This window comes from Chiloscyllium plagiosum, unplaced genomic scaffold (genome assembly GCF_037043375.1).
Source record: "Chiloscyllium plagiosum isolate Xiang-an unplaced genomic scaffold, Cpla_swu_hap1 HiC_scaffold_20, whole genome shotgun sequence".
Classification (NCBI taxonomy): domain Eukaryota; kingdom Metazoa; phylum Chordata; class Chondrichthyes; order Orectolobiformes; family Hemiscylliidae; genus Chiloscyllium; species Chiloscyllium plagiosum.
In genome coordinates, this window is record NW_028270158.1 from 9,144,079 (window position 1) to 9,165,423 (window position 21,345).

Below are 21,345 nucleotides of genomic sequence, written 5' to 3' on the forward strand. Positions count from 1 at the left end.
TATGGAAATGCTCATTGAGGAGCATTCGTAGGTGTCGGTGTTTTCAGCCATTCTGTACTCTGTGTAAGTTTGGAGACCGTTGCTGTGATGTTTTCCGTCACTAGTGTTGTGTTGGTTTTGCTCCCAGCTTTGGTGTGCAGCCGGTGTGGATCTGACCGGCTGGAAGCCCCAGCGTGTGGACAACGGGAATGAGCTAGGCCGCTCGCGTAGCTGTGACCCCCTCACCTCCGACACCGAGAAGGATGGGAAGAATAGCAGCAGCCATAGCTCGCCCGATAAAAACAAGAAGGTAAGTGAAAATTGGTGCACAGTTAACAATCAAAGGGTGGCAGACCACACCAGCGCCTTAGTATGTGACGATACCGCTGCATTTACGATCTGACCCCGGTCCTTTAGCTATGTAAATATAAATGAAGAAGTGACGATGCTGGAGAAACACAGAGAAATTGCTGGAGAAACTTAGCAGGTCTGGCACCATCTGTGGGTAGATATCAGTGTGAACGTTTCGACTCCGATGACTCTGTTGACTCTGCTTTCTCCCCACGAATGCTGCTCAGCCTGCTTAGGTTCTCCAGTAATCTCTGCCTTTGGCTCTAGTGTTGGGTAAGAGAGCATGGTTCTGATTTTCATCACTTTCTGTATTGTACCCAAGACAAAGCAGCAGCTTGAAATAAAAAGAGGGATAGAATCATAGACATGTACAGCACAGGAACAGACAGTCCCGTCCAACTTGTCTATGCCAACCAGATATCCCAACCCAATCTAGTCTCATTTGTCAGCACTTGGCCCATATCCCACTAAACCCTTCCTATTCATGTACCCATCGAAATGCCTTTTAAATGCTGTGATTGTACCAGCCTCCACCACTTCCTCTGGCAGCTCATTCCATACAAGCACCACCCTCTGTGTCAAAAAGTTGCCCCTTCGGTCCCTTTTAATCTTTCCCCTTTCACCCTAAACCTATGCCCTCTAGATCTGGACAACCCACCCCAGGGAAAAAACCTTGTCTATTTACCCTATCCATGCCCCTTATGATTGTAAGGTCAGCCCTCAGACTCTAACACTCCAGGGAAAACAGCCCCAGCCTATTCAGCCTCTCCCTATAGCTCAAATCCTCCAACCCTGGCAATATCTTTGTAAATCTTTTTTGAACCCTTTCAAGTTTCACAACATCCTTCCGATAGGAAGGAGAGTAGAATTGCACACAGTATTCCAAAAGTGGCTTAACCAATGTCCTGTACAGCTGCAACATGACCTCCCAACTCCTGTACTCAATACTCTGACCAATAAAGGAAAGCATACCAAATGCCTCCTTCACTATCCTATCTACCTGTGGTCCACTTTCAAGGAACTATGAACCTGCACTCCAAGGTATCTTTGTTCAGCAACATTCCATAGGACTTTACCATTCATTGTATAAGTCCTGCTCTGATTTGCTTTTCCTAATTGCAGCACCTCATGTTTATCTAAATTAATCTCCACTTCTCACCCCATTGGCCCATCTGATCAAGATCCAATTGTGCCCTGAGGTAACCTTCTTTGCTGTCCACTACACCTCCAATTTTGGTGGTGTTTGTTCTTTTTTTTTTAGAAAAATAATTCAGTCCAGATTTTTGCAGACCCTTCTCAACTGAGCAGAGCCATTTCTGCACAAATGCCCCCTTCCCCACTCTGTGACACTTTCACATTCAGGGATGGTGGGTGGTATCAGGACCAAATGGATTTGGGCCACGGAACTGCTTGGTTCCCGGAAGACAGACTGGTCACCTCTGCCGTCTGGGAACTTCCAATCGTATGAGCGACTGTTAGAACCTCTAACCTCAGAATCACTCCTCATGCACCGCCGCCGCCTCAATGCCACTCACTTGGCACACACTATCTACTCAACTGTATGAAAATACTTGGGGTGTAGGTGTGGGTCAGAGGAATTCTATAGCGAGTAACTCTCCTCCTGTCTTACCCTAATTTCCATCCACTATCTACATGGCTGAAATCAGGGGAGCTGGTCACAATGTTGCTGGACTAGGAATACAGAACCTCCAAATAATATTCTGGGCACGTGGGTTCAAATCTGACCATGGAAGGCGCTGTACAAATGCAGGAGCAGAAAGTGGGCCTGATGACAGTTTCTGTAGACTACCTTGTAAATAGCAAGGGGGCATAGAGATGGCATGGTGCCCATGGAGCAACATCCATGGTCCCTTTGTTAAAGAGCCTCTTGACTGGTTCCTGACCTTGGGTCACAACTCCCTCTCAGGGGCCATAACCAAGGTGTCCTCGAGAGGTTGCTCTGCCTCCATGTGGGCTGAGGAAGGAGGAGATGTTGGTGTGAGATGCCGACTCCATGATGGATCCAGGTTGTGTGTGCAGTCTGAGGGCTCACTATCCAAACCCTTAACCTGCTCCGGTGATATTTCTGGTGCCAGGAAATGGGGCTGTCAGTCCCAGAGTTGAGTGTGGTGCTGGAAAAGCACAGCAGATCAGGCAGCATCCGAGGAGCAGGGGAATTGATGTTTGAGGAATAAACCCTTCATCAGGCTTTGGGCTTATGCCCGAAACGTCGATTCTCCTGCTTCTCAGATGCTACCTGACTTGCTGTGCTTTTCCAGCAACACACTCTTCGACTCTGATCTCCAGCATCTGCAGTGCTCACTTTCTCCCTGTCAGCCCACACGCCATTTTCAAAGCCTCTGCATTCGACCCTAACTCCGTGCCACCCTAGTCCTCGGTTTCTCCGAGGTTTGCGTTGGGAATCTATGTTCTGTCTTTAGCAAATATGTTGGTCTTGGGAGCTGCAGAGGTTCACAGACATGTCTCAGTGGCAACCCCCACCTCCGCATCCGCTGCTCCCAGCTTCCATTTGATAGCCTTAAGCCCAGGTCCCACCTTATACCGAGGATGTGCTGTATAAGTTGCTGCCGTTTCAGACAGTGCATTAGCCGGAGATCTGGCCTGCATTCCGTGTGGCTGCGTGTAAAAGTGCCTGTGGCGTTGTTGAAATCGGAACAAAGTTCTCTTGTTCTGACTAATATTTATCCTAAAGCCGTGCTGTAAAACAGATCAAAATATAAAAATAAAATCCTGCAGATTCAGGAAATCTGAAATGAGTACTGGGCAGGTCATGCTGCATGTGTGTAAGCACAAAGCTGAGTTCATGTTTCAGCCTGATGGACTCTCATTGGAAACTGCAGTAGCTTACCTGCTCATTACCTCATGGTTGTTTGTGGGACCATGCTGTGTTTCCGACATTACAGCAGGACTGTATTTCAAAAGTACCTCTGGTTATAAAGAAAATTCTGACTTAGTGAAAAGTGCTATATAAATGCCAATCATTTTGCAAATGAAGCAATTATGAATGGAAAAAGGAATGTTTGCAAATCCCCTCACTCTCTGTTTTCTCTTCGCGCACGCTCTTGGTCTCTCCACAGTTGCGCGTGTTCTCATTCTCTTTCCCCCCCCCCCCCCCACCTTGCACATGCTCTTGGTTTCTTCCCCCCCGCATGCACTCTTGGTCTCTTTCCCCGCCTCATGCGTGCTCTTGGTCTCTTTTCCTCCCCCCCCCCCCCCCCCCCCCCACTCTCGCGTGCGTACTCTTGGTCTCGCGCACACACAATCTCTACATGAGTACAGTGTTCACCAAGTTTGTGCTGTGGGGTGAATGCTTGGTCCGTTCTTTGAGTTTCTCTGTGATTTCTTCCTCCAGACTTCCAGTGCTGAGGACGTCTCGAGCCGTGTGTGGATCTGCACTAGCACACACTCCACCAGTAAAATTGTCATCATTGATGCCAACCAACCTGGCACCATTATGGATCAGTTTATAGTGTGTAATGCCCATGTGCTGTGTATCACCAGTGTTCCAGGTGAGTGCTGTACTGAACAGATATTCTGGAATATTGGGCCTGTCCGTTCAGGATAACTGCAGTAAGACTGATTTGTTGCGGAATGTGTACAAGCAAAATACTTTATAGCTGGTTTTAGAAATTACGTTTATAATTAAAGAATTTATAGATTATCATACATCAAGCCAAATGTTTGGGCCTATCTGTTTCACAAGAGCAGAGAAAATAGGAGCAGGAGTAGGTTATTTGGTTCTTTGAGCCTGCTCTGCAGGAAGGTGACCCTTCCTTGGAAGCGGACCCAAAATCTGATTTCTCTTCTCAGATGCTACTAGACCCGCTGAGCTTTTCTAGCAGCTCCTGTTTTCATTTCTGATTTATAGCACCCGTAGTTCTTCTGGTTTTTATAAAGCTTGGAGGGATATGGGCCAAATGCAGGCAAATGGGTCTAGCTTGGAAAACCTGGTCAGTGTCGATGAGCTGGGCCAAAGGGTCTGTCTCTGTGGTCTGTGACTCTGTGATAGATTCCTTCCCTCAAGGACCTTGGCAAACCAGTTAGGTTTTTTTCCTGACCATCAACAACAGACTCATGGTAGTCAATAGACTTTTAATTTCAGATTTCTTTTTTTTTTTAATTGACTTCAATTTCCACCATCTACTGCTAAGCGGGGATTTGAACTGCAGCCCCAGAACATTACCTGGATCTTTGGGTTAATAATTGAGCAGCAAGGCCTCATCTGTCCAATCTGATGGCCATAACAGTTCCCACAACATTAAAAAGCCAGGGATTATCCCAAGTGTTGATCCTTCAACCAAAGTTGCATCCAAAAAAAAACTTAGCCCATAGTTATTGTGTCGCTGTTTGTAGTTCCCTTGCTGCGTACTCTATATTATAGCAATGACTGCACCTTCAAATAGAACTCCATTGGCTGTAAAACTTTGTAGTCATCCAGTGGTCAGTAAAACAGTACGTAAATACAAGTGTTTTCTTGGTTTAGAGCAGCAGTGTGTTACTCAGACATCTGTTTGCTCTGTTAGCCAGACAGTTGTGGATGGATTGAAGGGAGGTGCTAGCCTAGTGGTATTATCGCGAGAGTATTAATCCAGAAACACAACTGGAGTTTCCACTTCAAGTCCCTTCACAGCAGATGGTGGAATTTGAATTCAATACCTGGAATTAAGAAACGGTTGTCAATTGTTGGACGAGCCCATCTGGCTCCCTAAAGGCAAACTGCTGTCCTCACCTCGTTTCTAGCCTACACGTGACTCTCCAAAGCCATGTAGTTGACTCTCAACTGCCCTCTGAAATGGTCTAGCAAGCTAATTCATTCAAGGGAAGCCAGAGAGAATTAAAAAAGGATGATGTCAACCGAAAGAGCAATAGAAAATAAAGAGAAATTTTGGAGTTACACTGTTGGCAGAATAATTGGAGTGTAAGCTGTTGTCTCCTGATCACCACTGCAATTGGACGGATCTGACCACTCAGGTTGGTTTTGAGACTGATTGCCTTAAAAGATTGGATTCCAAGAAATTTAGCATGATATCTTAATTTTCCACCTCTGTATCAAGATTTATCATGAACAAGGATTGGGAATACTGTTTGCCTAGCTCAATTCTTTGGCTAGAGGACACACTGAAGCACAAATTTTGGACTGCATGCCTTTACCCCAGAACCAAGGGGTCACAGTCTAGGGATACGGGATTGGCCATTTAGAACTGAGATGAGGGGAAATTTCTTCACCCAAAGAGTAGGGAGTCTGTGGAATTCTCTGCCACAGAAAACGGTCGAGGCCAAAACATTGAATGTCATCGAGAAGGAGTTAGATATAGCGCATAGGGCCTGGGTACTGAGTTGGATAATCAGCCATGATCATACTGACTGGCAGAGGGGGCTCAAAGGGCAGAATGGTCTACTCCTATTCCTATTTTCTGCGCTTCTATGTTTGTGATGCTGGTTACATAAATAAGGCTGAAATATACCTAGTGTCAGTTTGATACCCTGTATTCCAGTTACATGCTCTGGTTTTAGAAATAGTACCTATCAGTGAAGACATGATCACAGGCATATCTCCAGCAGTCCTCGGAAGGTTTTGTTTTATAATTTGTGATCTGGAATGGCCAAATCATTGAGAGAATCATGTTTGCGATTTCCCAATGTGTATGTGGCTATCTGGGTGGCTTTGTATTAGGAATGTGTTCCATTGTGTTGCAAGATATTAACTATGTTGGGAATTTGCTGTATTGCTGGTGGATACAGGGGCTGCATAGCCATGTCATGGGCAGTTTGATTCCTGGGTAATAATATCTCTGAGAAGCCCACACACACCACTTGTCTTCGCCCTGGATTGAGTGACATTGTTCTCAGGTTCTTAACTGGCACCACTTCCTCAAAATCCCCCTCCCTCCACAACCGACACTCAGTAGCAGCAGTGTGTGCTACCTACAAGATGCACTGAAGAAATTCACCAAAGATCTTCAGACTGCACTTCGAGACCACTTCTGTCTAGAAGGACCAGGGCAGCAGATACGTGGCAATGACTATCCCCTCCAAGCCACTCACCATCCTGACTTGGAAATATACTGCTGTTCCTTCACTGTCGCTGGATCAAAGTCTTGGAACTTGCTCCCCAACAGCATTGTGGGCCTACCTACAGCACATAGACTGCGGTGGTTCAAGAAGGCTGCTCACTCCCACCTTCTTGAGGGCAACTAGAAATGGGCAATAAATGCTGACCAGCCAGCGATGCCCACATCCCTTGAGTGAATAAGAAAAGTGATCAGATTGTGAACAGTTTCTACAAAATAAAAGGACCATCCTTGCTGACGGTGTAACAAATTAACCTGGGATACGTGTGTCAAGTTAATGGAGAGCTGCAGTGTGTTGAGAGTATAACATCCCTGCCTATGCCTGGCTGTTGCTGCATTAATGGCACTTGGTTGCACTGTCAGGATAATCCTGATCCCCTTGCTAAAACCACATATTGGTGAAGAAAGGAGAAAGGTGGAGTGTAGCTGCTGACCTCTGGGCTTCCCAGCTGTTGTTGCAATGCCTCAAGATGTTGCAGATTAACCGTCACCTTCGGAGTCCTGTCTGACTTGCCACTGAGCCACTCCATCCCTCCAACGGGTGCTAGATCGTTGCTCATTCTGTAGGAAACCACAATATGCAGCTCCCCCATGTCTACACTGTTACAAAATAGAGGCAGTATTCCTGGGAATGCCCTCTCACCTCTCTCGCATCTGTATGTTAGGAGTTGCGAAAAGCAATTCTGTGAAATCTTGGGTCAGTAGAACGGGTGTTCTCCTTGGTTAATGGAACGTTAATTGCATTGCTAAGAGACAGGTAGAGGGCATTGTTCAGTTAAATATGTCAAGCCTTTATAAAGGGATATGATCACTCCAGGAAATTAAGTATTAATTTGATTTAGTAAGTTCATTTGGAGGTTTATCTCGTCACATTGATTCTTCTAAGGGCTACTTGGTTTAATTTTATTTACTTTAGCTCCACTTTGTTGGTTTTCTAAAATGCTTTGAAGTGAGAATTGTAGACAAGAAGTAAAGATATGGCATACTGCATTTTGTGATTAAACCTATTATCAAGCAAAGGATTTGTTTGATAGGACAGTGCTTGAGTACTGCTGAAGAAAAGGTGAATTTTGTCAAAACTTTTCATCTTGCACTCATCAGGGCCTTTTGCAAGAATGCCAATTCAAGATGCAAGCTAATATTTTTTCAACATGAGAGGAGAGTGCAAGCAGACCCTGCAGACTCTACTTCCCAATTAGAATCCAATTGACAACCAATCAGCACTCTGCATTTATGCAGCACAAATGTTGGTTCTTAATGTGAGTTGGTATTGAAAATTATCCTGATGAGTACATGGTGAAAAGCTTCAACAAAATTTGTCTTTTTTAATTACAATGTCTAGTTAAGTACTTTGCTATCTGGATTGAGATTCAATTATAATATCTGCCCTCTTTTTTTTGTGTGGCCTTTGTATCTGGGCTATAGGCATTACACAGTCCCCCTTGCCAGCTCAGTCTTTTCTGGCACTGATTGTAGACATTGTGAATGCTAATTTGAGAAATTGCCTTTTCTGAAGGTGGCAACTATGTATTGGATGTTGCTGAGATGCCTTTAGGGATGAGATAGAACAGCTGTTACATTTCCAATGCTCCGAATACAGGCAGTGGTCCTTTTAAACGAGATGCATGTACATGGAATAGGGTTGGATAGCAAGGTGGATTATGAGGTTGACTTTGGGTAAATTCCGCCCATGCTGATGGATTAGGGATCTCTTCTCTCTGTCAGGGATGGGTTATAGGATAGCATGAATTAGAATTTCCTGCCTCTTGTTAAAATCTGGGCAAACTGTGATGTGGCTTGGCACCCACAATGTGTTAGATGTAGACATAGAAACCAGGAGTAGGCCATTCAGCTCTTCGAGCCTACCCTGCTATGCAATACAATCATGTCTGATCCTCTGTCTAAATGCTTTCTCCCCATATCCCTGGCAGCCTTTAAAGTCTGAAAATATATGAATCTCTCTCTCGAATATATTCAGTGATGTGGCCTTCTGTGGTAGTGAATTCCACAGGTTCATTACCTTTTGAGGCCTAAATGGTCTGCCCCATATTTTTGAGACTGTGACCTCCAGTTCTAGACTCTCCAACCTGAGGAAACATAATCCTTGTACCTAGTCCATCCAGCCGTGGGTTAGAATGTGATGTGTTTCAATCAGATTCCTCCTCCTCCTCCGAGACACTGGTTATACTGGGCCAGTTGTCACTGAGCCGTGGTATTGGTCAGGTGAACCTCCTCTGCACTCCCTTTATGGTGAGGTGTCTTGCTGGCTACTACAGGATTAGCCTACCGCCTGTTCTTGCTGTCCTACACTCATAGGAAGGAATGACAAACTTGTCTCTGTGATGGTTGCTAGGAGAGCTAATTGGATAAATTTGGACATTCACAATGGCAGTGGATTGAGAGAATCAGCTCAAAGAAGAATTTATCATTTGAATTGAATTAGCTTTATTGTCACACACTCAAATGAGTTCTATGATGTACCACTTACAGCGTCATTGTCGGTACAGAGTACTTAGGCACCTTAGTTACAGACTAGAGAAATGAACAAGTTACATTACAGTGATACACTGTATGACCATAGTTACATTACAGTGATACACTGTATAACCATAGTTACATTACAGTGATACACTGTATGACCATAGTTACATTACAGTGATACACTGTATGACCATAGTTACATTACAGTGATACACTGTATGACCATAGTTACATTATAGCGATACACTGTATGACCATAGTTACATTATAGCGATACACTGTATGACCATAGTTACATTGTATGACCACAGTTACATTACAGTGATACACTGTATGACCATAGTTACATTACAGTGATACACTGTATGACCATAGTTACATTACAGCGATACACTGTATGACCATAGTTACATTGTATGACCACAGTTACATTACAGTGATACACTGTATGACCACAGATCAGAAAAAACAAAAGTTAAAAATACAACCATCACGGTGTCTCTCCAAGGGCTGTCTGCAGCAGACCAGCACAGGGGGTCTCCACGTGGTCTGACCCAGCTGGCTGCTGCTCCAGGCCGTTCTGTCTCTCCCCTCCCCTTGCCTGTGGGCTTCACGCTCTCCCCTCCCCTCGGCCTTGGGCTCCGCTCTCTCCCCTTCCTCAGCTCTAGGCCCTGTTCTCTGTCCTCTGCTCCGGCCGCTGGTCACTGTCATCCCCGGCTCAGACCGCACTCAACGCAGTCTGAAAGCTCAATGCTGTCAGTTTGAATGGTACATGGTAGAATCTGAAAGGTCTTGCTGACATTGTACGAATGCTATCTTTAAGCAAGGAATGCACACAATAGGGGTGGGTAGGGATGGGGGTGGGGTGGTAATCTTGTCTGCTTCACCCAACTTCTATGTGAGATTAGAGAGATTGAGATGTGATTTTTTTGGGCATGACCTTTGGTGCCCAATCCTTCCCGGAAAGGCACAGAGAGTTCCGAGCGTTTGACCAGGATTCTGGGCTATTGGATTATGGTCGTTGGCCATGGGGTCCCTGTTTCGAGATGCTGATACCAAAGAACAAAGAAAGGTGAGGCATGTAAACAGTGGTCCTTAAAGGGACTGGGGGAAGCCATTGAGAACTAATTCATGTTTGACCATGGAATCTCAACCTTTTTAGTTCTGCTTCAGTATTACAAGCTATTGACTTGACTCCCTCTGCTCAGCTTCCCCTCACGTCCTTCTCAAACCTCCACCGACCGCCCCCAGTGAGGGAAAAAAAAGCACGGGCTGGCTCAACATCCAGGTTGAATGTTCCTGGGAAGGAAGTTTCTATCAGGATGCCACAGCCTGTCGTTAGTTTATTTTAGAGATGAAACTCAGAGCATCCTCCTGTGGCTGGTATTCAGTGCAGCACCTTCTGGATTGTTAGTCTAACATGAGGGGACCATTAATGTGGGTCTAAAGCATGTTCTGCCCCACATCCCCAAATATGGTTGAATTAGAAAGAGATACAGGCCAGTTATAAACAGGGCAAAAGGTCCCATTCTGGACATGCCCACTGGGTATCACTTTTATTTTGAAATTCCACACATTCTAAATGCTTAGCCATGGTGTTGCCTAACTTTTGAAATTGTTCAAGTTGAAAGTTTTAACTAGGAATGGAGTGGTCCGTCAGTTGAGCGTCTCCTGATTATTAGATGCTGTCTGATAGGTTCTTTGAAACATTGTCATCGATACAACACGGTGAGACTCTTCATTTTCTTTCTGTATCAGCTGCGAGCGAGAGCGACTATCCGGCCGGAGAAATATTTTTAGAGGGAGACTTGAATCCGGATGATTCCAGTGGAGCTGAAGGGGTATTAGCAGGAATCACCCTGGTAGGATGTGCAACACGATGCAATGTCCCCCGGAGCAACAGCACATCCAGAAGTGACACCCCAACATCTGACAAAGGACAAAGTGGGTAACAACATCATTAAAATATTTTTCTTTTTACTTTTTTTATTCTCCTGTTCGTGATTTTTTAGGTTCAATGTTGCTTCACAAAGCAATTTGAAGTCAGTTTTTTTTTCAAGAAATGCCTGGAAACGAGTCATTGATATCAAAAAAAAGAGACCATTTAAAAGCTGGTCCAAATATAAACCAGACTGGTTCACTAGTGCCTTTCAGGGAGGGGAAGTTGTCCATATCTGGCCCAGCCTCTTGTTCAGGCCCAGTGTGGATGACCCTTATCTGCCCTTTGAACTGAGCTAGCAGGTCAGTCTATTATATCAAACCACTATGTTGCATCCCCGCATCCCTTTGGCAGTTTAACAAAAATGCCTCTGATCACTGTAAGAGGCAGTAAATGTCACGTTTGCCAGTAATGCCCAGTTGGTATCCTATGCCATTGACGCAGTGAAGCTGTTATCGAGGGGATAATCTGAGGATTGAATTCCCTTCAGCTATTCTCTGTTTCATGTTCAGTGGCTTTTCCAACTGCATGTAGTGAATTATGAGAACAGAGCTCCCACCCCTATCTGAGATTTAGCAAATAGAACATTAGAACAAAGAAAATTACAGCACAGGAACAGGCCCTTCGTCCCTCCAAGCCTGTGCTCATCCAGATCCTCTGTCTAAACCTGTCACCTTTTTCCAAAGGTTCTGAATCCCTCTGCTCTCTGTCCATTCATGTATGTCTAGGTACATTTTAAATGACACTATCATGCCAGCCTCTCCCACCTCCACTGGCAACGCGTCCCAGGCACCCACCACCCTGTGTAAAGAACTTTCCACGCATATCTCCCTTAAACTTTCCCCCTCTCACTTTGAACTCATGCCCCCTAGTAATTGAGTCCCCCCACTCTGAGGGAAAAAGCTTCTTGCTATCCACCCTGTCTATACCTTTATGATTTTGTAGACCTCAATCAGGTCCCCCCCCTTAACCTTCATCTTTCTAATGAAACTAATCCTAATCTATTTAACCTCTCCTCATAGCTAGCACCCTCCATACCAGGCAACATCCTGGTGAACCCCAATTATGTCCTTTTTGTTTCCTACTCCTGCTCTTACTCAATACGTTTTTGGAATATCAGGTGAGCGGGGAACCTCTTGGAACTGATTCTGAGAAACTTGCTACCGTTTTTACTTCTCTCCAACTCTGGCACTTGCTAAATGTTTTCCCATATTTGTTTCGAACACTGAGTTGCCGAGTCTCCTCATCTGGTTCTGAGACATTGGAAAGGTCATGAGCTTTGGTGTATTCACAACAGACTGACCAGCCAAATAGGACATTTGCTCAGAACACTGACAGTCTCTGGAATGTACTTACCATGTCCCCAGGAAAGCAGACTCACAGACTACCCATATTCATCTCAAAGTGTCCAGCAGAGCAAAGATTTTCCCAAATGGATGCTGAAAGTGACTAGGGAGACTCCTCACACTGATTACAAGTTCTGGGATGTGGACCAAGAGACTGAACATTATTATCAAAGCTGGGAAGAGTGCGCACACTGAGGAGGAGATCCAGGAAGGAGATTAAGAGGGTTCCTGTTCCCATACCAGTTAGATTGTCAGTTAATCAGAAAGTGGCAATAGCTTCCTTCCACTTGCCTGTCAAAATGTTCCTAAATTACATAAACAGTTTCCAGAAGTTATTTTTCCATCATTAGTGAAGGAAGTTGACATTGTGTTTTTTTTATATTCTCAATGTTTGAGAAACCGAATGCAGAAGAAAAAGTGCAGTTGGTGTTGCTTGCGTCCAGCCAAATTAAGCACTTTGAGCAAATCAAAATTAACAATGCACTATGAACTGGCATAGTGCAAAATGCAAAATGAACTGGCAGAAACATTAGTTATGCTACAAATTGACCTTTATCATCAAGGTATCAATCTGTTGCTCAGTCTCCCAATGCTCTGTGCCAGAATGTCAAAGGTATAAACAGCCTATTGCACTCCCCCAACATCAGATCGAGATCATATTTTAGCAGTGTGCAAAAGATGCAGAAGTGTTTCGATCAGTTAGTGTGTGCACGGCCATGCTGTCCTTTCTTTGCTGCAGATTTGATGGGCCGGATGGCACTGTCGGGATTCTATAATGTGAAAATATAAAAGCACTGTAGGCTGTGTATGATACTTTTTTTTATCTCAAGCAGGCTGAGTTTCAGGGCCAGTCTTCTTTAACCAGCTGGCTGCTGGCAAATGAGCATCAGGGTACCCATTAGCACATCCATTAGCAAAGCCATATAATGGGATGGGATACTGGCAAGCTGTTTGGAGAAATGCATTGGTACTTTGTACACAGGCTGGCTACTCATAGCTGTGTGGCTTCCCCACCACAGCTGTATGCCTTTGTTGAAATCGTTAAACCAGTGTTACTTAGTGTCAGGAATGGTGTAACTGAAAATGTCGGTTTCACAGCATATATCTAAGTGGTACTGAAAGAAATAGCAAAAAAATTTTTTTAGGAAAGCGCTCTGCAGTTTCAATTACTTGGAGAGTCAAAATGGCTGTTCATTTCCCAATCCCTGCTGCTGTGGAAATAAAAGGAATATATGAGACTGATTGTAATTTTATTCCACACTGTTGCAAATCCGAGTAAGCTACAGAATCAAATAAAAAGACTGAGCAAATTAGAAGAGGGATCTTGCTATTGTCAGTGTCGGCGAAAAGAGTTTCTCAAGCTGTATTATGGCCTGGATCTCACAGAGGAGCAGAAATGTCAGGCTGCCCAGGTTTTAAAAATGTTGAAGGCACACTTTGAACTCAATTTTAATGTGACATATGGACATTATTTGCTTAACATCAGAGTCCATGGGAAGAGAAAGAAAGCATGAGAGGATATTGATCAGCATATGACTGTACTGATGCATCTAGTTTAATCCTGACAATCGGGACAAGTCAAAGATAATCTCATCAGAGCTAGACAAACAGAGCACAGCAAGCCAGGATGCATCCTCCTCAGCCCAGTCCTGATGAAGGTCTCGACCCGAAACGTTGATTTCTCCACCTTCTGATGTTGCCTGGCTTGCTGTCTTCTTCCACCCTCCTGTTTGTCAACTTTGGATTCCAGCATCTGTAGTTTTTTTTTTGTCTCATTAGAGACAGGATTCTCTTGGACTTAAGAAATCCTGCTGTGAAAGAGTGTCTGCTGAGAGAAGAGAGAGCTTACTGTCAGGAAAGCTGTCAGCATGTACAGGAGCTCTGAGATTGGCAATCATTGGCAAGTGTGTGTTGATTGGAGAGCAGACAAGGTTTTGTGTCGTGTTGAGCTGCTGAAGAAAAACAACAGATTAGGCAAAATGGACGATAATACTTGAAGAAAGGCCAGCAGTAAGATCAGTGTGGGGGTAGCATGTAAATGTTGTGAAGGACGTCACACAAGAAAAGGAAGTGTATCCAGCGTGGGGAAAGCAGGGCCCAAATGGTGAGCGATCACATCCATTTGTGTGGAAATGTTTAGCTCCCATAAAAAGCAAGGCAGGTGGCTGCTCCAGAGATATTAGCTGGTGCTTCTAACCAATAATAAATTCTAATCCTAAAACAGGTTGGTGTTTTCAGGTTGAAAAGTGATGACTGGTTTGTGATGGTGGGATAATGATTTTGGAAGGAGGGGGCCAAGTGCTTTGCTTGACATCATGGGGCTTCCTTGGCCTGTGCCAATTGGCTGAAGACAGCGAATGGAAACTGAAGCTAGAGTCAAAAAGTGTGGCGCTGGAAAAGCATAGCAGGAGAGGCAGCATCCGAGGAGCAGGAGAGTTGATGTTTCAGGCATAAGCCCGCCACACTTTTTGACTCTGATCTCCAGCAACTGCAGTCCTCACTTTCTCCAGAAACTGAAGCCAGCAGAAGAGACAGACCATATGATGGACGTGATGTGGAACTGTTGGACTGGGGTGGACAAAATCTAAATTCACGCGACACTGGGTTATAGTCCAACAGGTGTCTATGAAACCCCAAGCTTTTGGAGCCCCCATTCCTTCCCCAGGCAGCTAGAGTACATCGGACTCAGAATTTATAAGTAAAAGATCAAAGGGTCATACAACTTATGTAAATATATTGAACAAACCTAGGTGGCTATTATGTCTTTAATCCGTTAGAATAGGGATGCAGGTTTCGATTGATTAATATGTAAATCCCAAAATTTCTTTCAAGTCACTGCCCCAAGATAAATTCAGGTTATGCAGCAGTACCCGGACCAAGAGAAAATGTTCAGCTAAGAACCCAGTTTAATGGGACAAGTGAAGGTCTGGAGTTGTGGATGGACATTAAAAGCAAAAGTCCAATCTCTTAGCTGAAGCAAGTCAAACTAGAACTGATAGCTTCAAATGTGCCAGAATATGTTTCTCAGGCCCCATAAGCTATTGACTGCTGGACGAATCCGCAAAGAATATGACGATATTTTTTGTAGGTCTTTCTGGTGAATACCCCCTTGAAGAGAATGAATCTGTCCAGGAGGATTCCATCTGCCCTCGGGTCTAACTTGAAAGATAAAATTGAGGAGCTGGGAAAAGTCAAGGAAATGGTGACTCCTCCAGTAGCAGAATGGGAGCACTGAACTTACCCATAAAACTGAGAGTGTGCACAGACTAAAAGGATCTCAATAAAACCTTGAAGAGGTCTCACTGTCTCACACTAACCATTGAAGAATTCTTTCCACAACTTGCAAAGGTCTTTGTTACCCTCAATGCAGAGGATGGCTACTGGAGCTGGATGAAAGTGTCAGTTTTCCAACAACGTTCCGGATGTTATTTGGGAAATGCAAATCATGGGGCATGCTGCTTGGCCTTGCCAGAACTCCAGATGAGTATTGCTGCAGACAGCACACGATAGCCAATGATTTTCACAGTGAAAGCTATTGGGGATGATCTGCTAATCTGTGAATATGGAGACATGGTGGAAGAAACCAATGGAGACCACAATCAGCATCTAGTATGACTGCGAGAGAGCGAGCTCACCAGATGAAGCTGAACAGGGCAAAGGTACAATTCAGGGTGCCTGAGGTAATGTGTATATGGTCATTTAATGACGGGTAAAAGGCTTCACCCGGATCCTGACAAGATGAGAGAAGCAGCGAGCCACCATATTGAAGACAGTATAACAAATTGTGAACTTCCTAATTTACCCACCGTTTGTGAACCTTTTATGCAAGCTCACTGACGAGGGGGACAAAACACAAAGCTGCTTTCTCAAGAATCACTGCCCTTTTGACATTCAACAGTGTTACCATCACTGAATCCCTCACTGTCATCACCATTGACCAGAAATTCAACTGGACTTGTCACATAAACACAGTGGCTACAGGAGCAGGTCAGAGGCTAGGAATATTGCAGCAACTAACTCACCTCCTGACTCCCCAAAGCCTGTCCACCATCTACAAGGCACGAGGCAGGAGTGTGATGGAGTACTCCCCACTTGCCTGGATGAGTGCAGTCCCAACAACACCATCCAGGACAAACCGGCCTACTTGCTTGGCACCCTTCACCACCGGCACTCAGTAGTCGCAATGTGCACTGTCTACAAGATGTAGTGCAGAAATTCACCAAAGATCCTCAGACAGCACCTTCCAAACCCATGACCACTTCCATCTAGAAGGACAAGCGCAGCAGATATATGGGAACACCACCCCCTGCAAGTTCCCCTCCAAGCCACTCATTACCCTGACTTGGAAATATATCGGCATTCCTTCATTGTCGCTGGGTCAAAATCCTGGAATTTCCTCCGTAAGGGCATTGTGGGTCAACCCACAGCAGGTGCAATGCAGCGGTTCAAGAAGGCAGCTCACCCCCACCTTCTCAAGGGCAACTAGGGACAGGGCAATAAATGCTGGGCCCTGCCAACAAAACTCACATCCCACCAAATGAATAAAGAAAGGAAAAAGATCTAACAATCAGTGACAACAAAACCAATGTTGGAGTTCTGCCCTATCAGTCATTCGAGTAAAAGGTGACTGAATTGAAGTATATAACAACCATGAGGGGTCGTGACAAGGTGAATAAGGAAGAGATGTTGCCTTTTGTGGGAAAATCTAAACTGGGGGGGGGGGGGCTGTATCAAAATAAGGGATCACCCATTTAAGACAGGGATAAGGAGAATATTGTTTTATAAGGGGGTTATGAGTCTTTGGAACCCTTCCTCAAAATGCAGAGGAAGCAGGTTCCATGAATATTTTGAAGTTCAAAATAGGGTTAGGATTTTCGTTGAGCAAAGGGTTGAAAGGTGGATGTAGACAGGAATGTGGAATAATCAGATTGGCCATAATCTCATTGAATGGCAGAACAGGCTAGAGTGATCAGTGACAATGGTTCTCAATTCACAAGGGGGAAGAAAAATCGGCTGCTTAATCAAGAATTGATTCAACAATCATATATCATCTGCCCATAGCAGAATGGAAAGGCTGAGGTGTCAGTAAAAATCGCCAAAGAGATCACAAAGAAGTTGAGTAAATTTAGCACTGACTTGTACAAGGCAACGGCTTAATAGAGAAATATATTTACTGTAGGCATGGAATGTAGTCCTCTCCAAAGATCACACCCAAACTATTCTTCCAGTAGTGACAGAATTCCTACTGATAACAGGCCTGAGTGACAAAATTATGGTAAAATTAAAGAAAACAAAATTTTGCTTCGATAAAGCTGCCAAGACATTGTAGAGCTCAGCAATGGAAAAGCAGTCAGTGTGCAAATGTTTAACGCTCTCAACAAAAGTCAGCCCATGTGGCAACTTGGGACCTGGATTGGACAGTTGTCACCTCCGGAATATGTGGTGAATGTGAGTGACCAGATAAATGTCGCAACCACAGACGTCTGTATGCAACTAGAGATGCTGATCCATCACGGTGTGCAGCAAGTCATGAAGATATGATATCATCCCTCGCACAGAGTGACTATCCATCCCAAAGCTCCACCATTCCACAGCGATGGAAATGAATCAGCAACAACAGTTACCACATCAACAGCATTTACAATGGGAGCAACAGCTGCTGGCGAAGGACCCGCCTTGGATTGAGCTGATATCAGATGAGTAGTCAACGACTATGTACACATGTGCAATTAGGAGACCATGAATTAAAAACTAGAGATGCAGTGCATGTACTGAGACTGGCAAAAATGGAACTGAATTGTTTTCACATGATTTAGTTGATGAATGATCATTTTATTTGCAACCATATTATCTCCCCCCACCATCTCCCCACCCCTACCAAATGCTCTTGCCCATGCCCCCCACATCACCCTCTCCTCCTCCCCCTCGATCCAGGAAGGGTAGGACTACATAATAATTCTCTGATAACTAGTGATCGGTAACGTTTGAAACTTTCATTGGCCTGGACTAGTGAGATATCCCGAAATGAGTTAAGTAGCAAATCACATCCTATTGAATAATTGCAGGTAAACGTCAAGTAGATTAGCCAATCAGGGGTTAGGCAGCTGGATGGCTGGTTTGTGATAGTGTGTCGCTAACAGCGTGGGTTCAACTCCCGCACTTGCTGACGTTACTATAAAGGACTGTCCTTCTTGAGCTCTCCCCTTGCCTGAGGCATGGAGCCCCTCAGGTAAACCCTCTACTGGTCACCTCTCTCTTTAATGGGCGAGCAGTTTGCTGTGACTGTGCTGACTTTACTCTTCATTATTCACTATAACTAAAACAATGTTACCATTGTTTTCGCAATAACCTCAGATTGTTGAGATAGCTTAGCAACGTCATTGAATGACTGCATTACTGGAAACAGATTGAAGGAATATTTTCTGTATTAATCAATACAATGTCATTTCTGAGGGCTTCAAGTCCTAACGATGAATTTCTAGCCAGTCTCTATGCTATCCGTTGTAGGTGATATGGCTACTGTTAAAGGCGGCAAGGTTAACCAACCACAATCTGCTGAAGAAGCAACTGAAGCCACAGAAGCAACAGAAAACAGTGCGGGTGATGCGGAGCCAACATTGGCCCGGCCTAGTGCCTACACAGAGCATGTGTTTACAGACCCAGCACAGACAGAAGATAAAACTCAGCTCAGGTAAAGGAAGTGGACAGTAATACTGGTAACATACCATACTGTAAAGTGAATAGGTGATAAATGGGCCACCTCGACAAGGTATGAAAATAGACATTCATTCAGGGGAGAAATGTTGTGAGATTGTGATGTTCACACTATGTAAAGGTTATCAGTAACTAACCCTAATGTATTGTGCTGTAGTAAGTAATATTGTGGCTCCCTGCTTTAGCCTCTACAATGTCTGATCTCGATTAAGCTGTCTGTTATATGACTCTCTCCATTTTATATCGGTCATTTAAGTCAGCCATCTAGTGTCGCAGTTACCCCATTTTGTGTGTAAAGGTTTCCATGGGTTTATTGTTTCTTGATTATGAAGTGCAATGTTACCACAAAGGAGTTTTCAACAGATGGGACTTTAACGAGATGTGAGTTCATGACAGTCCTCTGAGCTAGATGACAGAGCCTGTCATGTGACACGGAGGGATCTCAGTCTCACAGGGTAGGCCCTTTAGGGTTGAGATGAGGAGGAATGTCTTCACCCAGGGCCTGAGCATAGAATAGTACAGTACAGGCCCTTTGGCCCTCAATGTTGTGCTGGCCTTTTATCTTACTCTAAGACCAGACTAACCTGCATGCCCTTCATTGTTTTAACTACCATGTGTCTATCCATGGGTCGCTTAAATGTCCCTAATGTATCTAACTCTACAGCACTGCTGGCAGTGCAATTCACTGAAAGTGGTTGAGGCCCAAACATTGTTTTCAAAAAGGAGTTAGATATGGTTCATAGAGCTAAAGGGATCAAAGGGTATGGGGAGAAAATGGGAACAGGGACTGAGTTGGATGATCGGCCATTCAATAGAATCATGGATGAACATGGTCTACTTTTGTTCCTATTTTCTGTGTTTCAATTTGACCAATCAGCTTGAACTTATTGAATTTCAGTATTGATTCGGGGCATTATATCATGATTATTCAAGTTAAATCATCAGACACTTCAGGTTCAAGGCCTAACCTGAAAATGTCATCTACTCAAGCAGTTTGATGCTTCGGCTAAGTTTCTACGGCTGAGTCGGAGGGAATGTTCCAAATCTGCGAAAGAGCTCCTGTAATCCAGGAATACAGTAGCCCTCCTCTGCTGCAGGAAATGAGCATGGTAATAGCCATCCATGGAATGAATAGTAGTAGCCTCCATTAGGATATGCTCAAGCACAGGTTTAAGAGCATAAAGAATCAAATTAGGAGCAGGTACAGGCTGTTGGGCCCCTCAAGCCTGCTTCATGCTTCGGTAAGATTATGGCTGACCTTACTGTGGTTTCACGCCCATATTTCTGTTTATCCCTGATAACCCTTGATTCCCTCTTCTTAAAAATATTCAGTGACCCATCTTCCTCTCTGGGAAGAGAGTTCCAAAGACTCATGACTCTCAGGGAGAGAGAACATTCCTCCTAATCCCTGGTTTAAATGGGAAACCCCTCATTGTTAAACTGTGTCCCCTAGTTCTAGGAGACGGTGGCGTTGTGGTGATGTCTCTGGGCTAGTATCCAGAAGCTGGGGCCCATGCTCAGGGCATATGAGTTTGAATCCCGCTATGGCATTTGAATTCAATCAAAATATGGAATAAAAAGCTAGCAAATAACAACCATGTAGCTACTGTTAATTGTCATAAAAACCCATCAAGTTCACTAATATTCTTTTAGAGAAGGGAATCTGCCCTCCTTACCTGGTCTGACTTATGTGGGACTCCAAATACACAGTAATGTGGTTGACTCTTAATAGTCCTCTGGGTAGTTAAGGATGGACAATAAATGCTGGCCCAGCCAGCACTGCCCACAACCTGTGAAGAAATTTAAAAAAAAAAAATTCCAGTTCCTCACTCTTCATCCCCTTTAGAATTCTCTTACCAACTGTATACTACAAACTGTAACACAGTCTCTGCTGTATTCTCAGAGATCTGCTTCAACACCAGGAACTGTGCAATGTCTGTCAGACAGAAAACTCTTCCATTTAGAGAAAGCTTGACCTATTTTCCCTTTGCGCGAATTCCCAGTCCGATCACCTTATCGGAAAATACAGATGGAAACTTGACATTTCTACACTTGTTTTTCTCTTTACCCGTTGCTGCTTCACTGTTCCCTTCTGAAGGCTACCACAAGTCAAATAGACACCTCTTAGAACCAGATAAAAGTCACAATTAGAAAATCAATCATCTATCTTCACCAGTTGAGCTTTGAAGGTGGTACTGTGACTCCGTGGTTAGCAGTGCCACAGGACCCTCTCAGTTCCAGGAACCTAGGTTCCATTCCATCCTCAGGTGACTGTGCAAACTCACACAGACATTCTCCCTGTGTCGGTGTGGGTTTCCTCCCAGTGCTCTGGTTTCCTCCCACAGTCCAAACATGCAGGTTAGCTGGATTGGCCATGGGAAATTGCCCTGTAGTGTCCAGGGATGTACAAGTTATGTGGATTAGCCATGGGAAGTGAGAGGTT

At 44.4% G+C, this 21,345-nt stretch overlaps 1 protein-coding gene across 9 annotated transcripts in view; it reads left to right on the forward strand.

The window, feature by feature from the left end:
- Positions 1-21,345, forward strand: part of mapk8ip3 (mitogen-activated protein kinase 8 interacting protein 3) — a 221,257-nt gene that overhangs the window by 164,326 nt on the left and 35,586 nt on the right. For all 9 annotated transcript variants that reach the window (XM_087997651.1, XM_087997645.1, XM_087997649.1 and 6 more), the window contains 4 exons: positions 128-289; positions 3,704-3,860; positions 10,662-10,847; positions 18,696-18,879. In XM_087997651.1, the coding sequence (XP_087853777.1) occupies positions 128-289; positions 3,704-3,860; positions 10,662-10,847; positions 18,696-18,879 (689 nt within the window). The remainder of the gene's footprint in view (positions 1-127; positions 290-3,703; positions 3,861-10,661; positions 10,848-18,695; positions 18,880-21,345) is intronic.